This window comes from Limulus polyphemus, unplaced genomic scaffold, assembly GCF_000517525.1.
Source record: "Limulus polyphemus unplaced genomic scaffold, Limulus_polyphemus-2.1.2 Scaffold3514, whole genome shotgun sequence".
NCBI lineage: Eukaryota > Metazoa > Arthropoda > Merostomata > Xiphosura > Limulidae > Limulus > Limulus polyphemus.
The window spans coordinates 1-6897 of record NW_013669124.1 but is presented as its reverse complement, the minus strand read 5'-3'; the positions used below and the strand labels follow the sequence as shown (position 1 = coordinate 6897).

General features: G+C 32.5%; 2 protein-coding genes across 3 annotated transcripts in view; both read right to left on the bottom strand.

Moving 5' to 3' along the window:
* LOC106469492 (zinc finger protein OZF-like) overlaps positions 1 to 6354 on the bottom strand; it is a 105415-nt gene extending 99061 nt beyond the window's left edge. Inside the window, exon 1 of one of the 2 annotated variants that reach the window (XM_022398027.1) lies at positions 6084 to 6354. The gene's annotated coding sequence lies outside the window, so the exon portion shown is untranslated. Of the gene's footprint in view, positions 1 to 5377; positions 5514 to 6083 lie in introns of those variants that run through there. The other variant, XM_022398024.1, reaches the window with a different exon arrangement.
* On the bottom strand, positions 1701 to 4287 carry LOC111088308 (gastrula zinc finger protein XlCGF17.1-like). Its single transcript, XM_022398031.1, has 2 exons — positions 3885 to 4287; positions 1701 to 3211 (listed from the first exon to the last, which is right to left on the bottom strand). Exons 1-2 carry the CDS (start codon positions 4000 to 4002, stop codon positions 2400 to 2402), a joined length of 930 nt encoding a protein of 309 aa, XP_022253739.1. The 5' UTR covers positions 4003 to 4287; the 3' UTR covers positions 1701 to 2399.
* Positions 6355 to 6897: the final 543 nt, after the last annotated feature.

The following is a 6897-nucleotide window of genomic DNA, read 5'->3' as shown; positions in this document are numbered from 1 at the left end:
TTTTGGTTTATTGTAAGTGGCTATTGTTCGGGACGAACAATACTAAGTAGGGGGCAGTGTCACGCCACTCGTTCTCTCGAACCTTCGTGAATTGTCGGGAGATTACTAGATATAGTGTTTGTCTGGTATATATATAAGACGCTCACAACGTGATAATGTGTGTAGGTAGTGAGTAATTGAACTGCAATCAGAAAGTATTGTTGAAGTTAACGTTCGTTGTTATAGAGCGACTGTTGAAAATAAGTGTATCGGTAAAGTTATATTCAGAAAGAAAAAAACAGTTTTATTAAGTAAGGACTTGTGTCGCTAAAGTTTCGTCGGAACGAAGTTACGGAAAATCAATTAACAAACGGAGACGTAACAGTATTATTATTATTTCTTTACTCTTAATAATGAAGTATTTATGAGAAGCCTATTTTGTAAATTCTTTCTTATATTAAGAAAGGTTTGATTTTGCATTTTTTAAGTTTGTTTGTTTGTTTTTGAATTTCGCGCAAAGCTACACGAGGGCTATCTGCGCTAGCCGTCCCTAATTTAGCAGTGTAAGACTAGAGGGAAGGCAGCTAGTCATCACCACCCACCGCCAACTCTTTTACCAGCGAATAGTGGGATTGACCGTGACATTATAATGCCCCCACGGCTGAAAGGGCGAGCATGTTTGGTGTGACGGGGATTCGAACCCGCGACCCTCAGATTACGAGTCGAGTGCCCTAACCACCTGGCCCATTTTTTAAGTTTAAACAACGTTATGTAACCGATTTTCACGATACATGCGATAATTTTTATCTTGTATTGTAAAATTATTATTGCAGTAATCTTTTTCCCATGTTTAAATACTTGTATATTTTGTTTACATACATTATTCTTGTGAATGTTGCATTGTATATTGTATCTAAATTTAGTTCCAATAATTCAAGTTTGTTCTCTTTTTACGAAACTTAAAACATATACTACATCATGAATTTGGGGAGACTTAAATGTATAGTACGAGATCAGTGGGGGAATAGGTATTGTTACGACAGCGGAAGTCACGTGAATAGGTATCTTGAACTTATGTTTTGATCAGGTGCAAAAAAAGAAGTTTGTGTGAACTGTCGTAGTGATTTCAAGGAGGTCATTTTCGAAGTTCCAAAGGGTCAAGACCTGCTGTTAAGTGCTGTATTTTGATATATTTCCATTTTTGAGATTTTGTTAGAAGCTCCTGTGTTTTTATCTAAACAGCTAGAATGATACAGACGTTGAAGCAATAGCTTCTGCCAGAGTATGAAATGTTAGCTTCACTCTAGTTGTTATCTTGCTTAATAACACAGCAAAAAGGTTTTGTGGCCTTTACTAATCATGTTCCACTAACTAGAGAAGATGTAAATGTAATGTTTGGATCAAAGTTTCTGGCTTTTTATTTGGCAGAAGAGACACCTACATGTAGATTGATGGAGGACAAAGCAGGATCTGTACTTACTTTGTGTTTTTCTCCAAAGTAATGTTTGTCCTGTTTCACTTACGGATCTTTACTCTACACAAAAGTATGTTTATCTCACCTGTAGATGATCTCCTGTGTTACCCAAAAACAATGTGTAAGTTACTGCAACAAACACTACAACTGTATGGTTTCTCTCCAAGGTTAATTAAATCATTACATTTGTAAGTTACCATCCTTTGCTACTGTATATCTTCCAAAGTCACAAGATGTTTCTCCAGTGTAACATTGTTTACATATTTTATTGTAACTATAACTTTTACAGTCAAAGAACCACACACATAACAAAAAAAAACGTGTATCAATTGTTGTTTCAATAAATATCTTTCATTACACAAACACTGTTTATCTACTCTATGGATAAAAGTTCTCATCACGACCTGTACTATTTATCTTCTAACTACATATACTGGTTTCATATCAAGAATTTGTATCATATATAAACTTCAAAATTTGACTCCAGTGCATTCATTCCTTTATCCACAACCTAAGAGAAATGTTTAATCCTCAAGTGTATTTGCTATGCAGTTTATTTCCAACAAACTTGTAAACTTCATGTATATTTTTATTATCTTCCTTCAACACGTCACCACTTCGACTTTAGAGATTTGAAATTTTCCTTTAACTCTATGTATTTTTAAATACCTACACTTTCCTTACTAAACAGCTGTACAGTGTGTATTCATATGTTTTCTATGTTACTATTTCTTACAAATTCCAAACAACAAAGTAGTTACTCTCCAGTGTGTGTTATGTGAATTCATCACCACAAGTTTCCCAATAGTTTTAAAATAAATTATTCTGAATTATTTAATATACATTACAAAACTGTTTGGTTCTCCTTATTCTGTATCACTTCATGTGTTCTAATGTGTGTTTCTTCTCATGTCTGTTAAGACCATTTTCACATGTAAATGTTTTATCACAAACTACACAACTGTATGGTTTTTCCCCAGTGTATTCTCTCATGTCGTTTTAATTCACTATTGCTTAGAAATACTTTACGACACACAACACAACTGTATTGTTTCTCCCCAGTATGTGTTTTCAGATGTACTTTTAAGTTACTATTTGTTAAAAAACTTTTTCCACACTCTAAACAACTGTATGGTTTCTCCCCAGTATGTGTTCTCAGATGTACATTTAAACTACTATTTGTTAAGTATGTTTTTCCACACTCCAAACAACTATATGGTTTCTCCCCAGTATGCGTTCTCAGATGTACTTTTAAATTACTATTTTTAAAAAATCTTTTACCACACACTAAACAACTATATGGTTTTTCTTCAGTATGTACTTTCTCGTGTTGTTTTAACAGGCAATTACTTCGATATCCTTTATTACACACTACACAAATGTACGGTCTCTCTCCAGTGTGTAATCTCTTATGTGTAGTAAGACTACTTTTAGTCTTAAATGTTTTATCACAAACTATGCAACTGTACTCTTTCTCTCCAGTATGTACTCTCTCGTGTCGTTTTAAATGATTATTGTTTAGGAATCCTTTATGACACACTACACAACTGTATGGGTTCTCCCCAGTATGTGTTTTCATATGTTTGTTTAAACTACTATTTGTTAAAAATTGATTCTTACACACTACACAACTGTATTGTTTCTCCCGAGTATGTATTCTCTGATGTATTTTTAAATTAGTATTTGTTAAGTATGTTTTTCCACACTCTAAACAACTGTATGGTTTCTCCCCAGTATGTGTTTTCATATGTTTGTTTAAACGTATATTAGTTACAAATTTATTCCCACACACTAAACAACTGTATGGTTTCTCCTGAGTATGTGTTCTCAGATGTATTTTTAAAGTACTATTTGCTAAGTATGTTTTTCCACACACTACACAACTGTATGGTTTCTCTCTAGAATGTGTTCTCAGGTGCATTTTTAAATTACTATTTGTTAAAAAATGTTTTCCACACACTACACAACTGTATGGTTTCTCCCCCAGTATGTGTTCTCAAATGTACATTTAAACTACTATTTGTTAAATATGTTTTCCCACACTCTAAACAACTGTATGGTTTCTCCCCAGTATGTGTTCTCAGGTGTACTTTTAAACCACTACTTTTAGAAAAATGCTTACCACAAGCTACACAAGTGTATGGTTTCTCTCCAGTGTGTACTTTCTCGTGTTGTTTTAACACGCAGTTGCTTCGATATCCTTTATTACACACTACACAAATGTATGGTTTCTCTCCAGTGTGTATTCTCTTATGTGTATCAAGATTTCTTTTAGTCTTAAATGTTTTATCACAAACTACACAGCTGTGCGGTTTCTGTCCAGTATGTATTCTCTCATGTTCTTTTAAATGACTAATGTTTAGAAATCCTTTATGACACACTACACAACTATATGGGTTCTCCCTACTATGTGTTTTCATATGTTTGTTTATATTATTATTTGTTAATAATTTATTCCCACACACTACACAACTGTATGGTTTCTCTCCAGTGTCTGTAATATCATGAGTTTTGAGTTGACTGCTTCTTGCATATTCTTTGCCACACATTGAACAACTGTAAGATTTCTCTTCAGCGTGTATCTTCTGATGTGTATAAAGACGGCTTTTAGTCTTGAATACTTTATCACAAGCTAAACAACTGTAAGGTTTATCTCCAGTGTGTACCTTCTCATGGGGTTGACTGTTACTCCTAGATTTCTTCCCCCACACTTTACAACTGTATAATTTCTCCTGCACATGTATCCTCAGGTGTATTTTTAAAGCACTTTCTGATAAAAATTGTTTGCCATATTCTTCACATCTGTACAGTTTCTTACCAGGATGTGACCTCACAGTGAAGCTACAGCATGCAGTAACAATGTGTGTAACAAAGAATTAGAAAGTAAACATCATCTGGACTTAAATGACCAGTTTCTGAATCCAAGTGATGGTAATATATCTGATAAAACGTTGTTGATGGTAAATAACCAGAAAATATGTAACATTTCCCAGATTTTTGTTTACAATTTGATGTCCAGGAAACTGTTTTCCAGAATAGTTGTTCAAGTGTGGATCTGGATCTACAATAAAAAGATGCATTTAAAGAAACAAAAGGATTAATGAATATATATACATTTAATGATTTATTAACTGAATAAATAAATAACTATGATTATGGTTTAACACAGTCAATTAAAAAAAATAATTAAAAATGTATATATATATATACACCAAAACAGATCAATGGTAAATAGTTATTCTGTCAAATACCACCAATGACTTTAGATAAACCATAAAGACAATTCTGTGTTATAAACTTTATTTTATAAAAACTGTACATTATTTAACACAGTACAGTAAAAGAGAGCTATATCCAACAAGGGATGACTTCAGCTTACATAGATAGTTACACCATTTTTATACTACAGGCTGTTTATATAGTCCCTATCTGTTTCAGTGAAATAATGGGTTTTATTGATTGGTATTGGTGCAAAAGTGTGTGATGGTGGTTACATTGCGTATTCAAAGAAAGAAATTAGAGAGAAGTTTTAAAGAAAATTTCATAAGCCAGGTCCTACAGACAAGACAATACACTAATTATTGAATAAATCAAAAGAACGGGAGCCGTTAATGATGAAGCAAGATCTGAACGTCTATCAAACGAAAGTTAAGGATCTGCAAGACTTACGTACACGCATTGTAACGGCTGTTCACAAAAATCACCCCTGAAATGCTCCAGGATGTGTTCAGAATTGCTGCAGAAAGATTTGAGCTCTATAGAACCTTATTCTTAAATATTCAGTAAATGTACACCTTCTATCATGTTATATTTGAAATTAATAGTTAACTATTATTTCTCTGAAATAGATAGACTTTATAAACACCCTGTATTAAGTCTACCATCACATGGTTAATGGATATAGTTATTGAAGTTTACACTCACCTGATAAACCTTCTAACTCAGAGTTAATTTGTTGAAACTCCTCTTTTGGTTCACTTTTCAAACTCATAACATCATGTTGTGAACAATCAACAGTTTCATCATCACTCTCATTAAAATTGGAAATAATGTCATCGTTTGTTGAATCAACACTTTGTTCAGTCTTTACTTGGACAAATGTGTTCTAAAACAAACAAAAAGATCACTGCAGAACACAAATACTACACGTAAAACCTGAAAGCTTACAAATGGTATTTTTGTTTTTGAATCATAACTGGTAAATTTCCTTTGTAAACTAAGTAACATTTTCACTAGAAAACTGATTTACATAACAAACACACAAAAAAGGAATAATCAATCTTTGTACACATGATGAAACCAACAACCACCCCATCTGGATCATCCAATACTGAACTTTATAAATTTTGTTTAATATACCTTGTTGAAAATGAAATATGTATATTTTGAAACATTTGTTACACACACATGTCAAATGTTTATTGTTGTTATCATCAGTCTACTGTTTATCAAAGTTATATATTCTTATTCATAGCTGAACATTTTTTTTTACAAATGTTAATTAATAAAAAACAAAATTATCATCTATAGTAAGATATCATACAACTTGAATGTTGTATACATGTTCTCTAAAAATATCTAATTATTTTGTCTAATTAAAGAATCATAACAGTTTTAAATCTACAGTTACCTCAGTATCATTACGAACTTCGTACTTTTCTTCTTTTATTTTAAAATCAAAGATTGTAAACGAAGATCCTTCTTGTGGGCTAGTAGCTTCTGTTGTTACTAGAGGTATAAAATAAATACTTTTACTACAATATACATTTTAAAATAACTTCTGTAAATCACTACATTATAACAATTTCTCACTGTGAGTTGACACATTTTCTTTACTTTATCACAGTTCCACCTCTCTCGACTTGACCATCGTACAGATACACCAACATTTAATTATAATAAAGTAGACTGATAAACGATTAAGTTTAATTATGTGTCATATTATTCCTCCAAGTGCAGTTTTTGATGTGCAAATAATTCACAAATAAGTTATTCTAATAATATTTCTTAGTATGTATAATATTTATAATATGTAGTATAGGATGTCCATATATTATTGAACTTTTTAAATGAATGGAATGGGAACCACACCAGATAAAAGTACATAGCAAATCAAGTACATTCAAAACCAAGGCCACTGAGAACCAACATCCATGTGGGGTAGGAAAAAGGATCATACCATCTTCACCTCAAGTTCATCAGACCAGAGGGAATTTTGCACTCCCCTATCTATGAACGGGACACATGATAGCGATGTGAGAAACTGATTAAACCATCCGGAAACCTGGCATCTGGTATCATAAAAATGTAATGTAAACCATCTCACTCAAAACCAGCTGCCTTTTCTCTAGTCTTTCACTGCTAAATTAGGGATGGCTAGTGCAGATAGCCCTCATGTAGCTTTGAGCAAAATTAAAAAAAAAAAAAAAAAAATGCATAAATAG

Coding starts and splice junctions, on each gene's coding strand:
- LOC111088308 (XM_022398031.1), bottom strand. CDS start 4,002: ATGTGTGGCAAAGAATATGCAAGAAGCAGTCAACTCAAAACTCATGAT. Junction 3,212..3,884: donor ATTATTAACAAATAATAATA/TAAACAAACATA, acceptor CTAATATACGTT/TAAACAAACATATGAAAACA.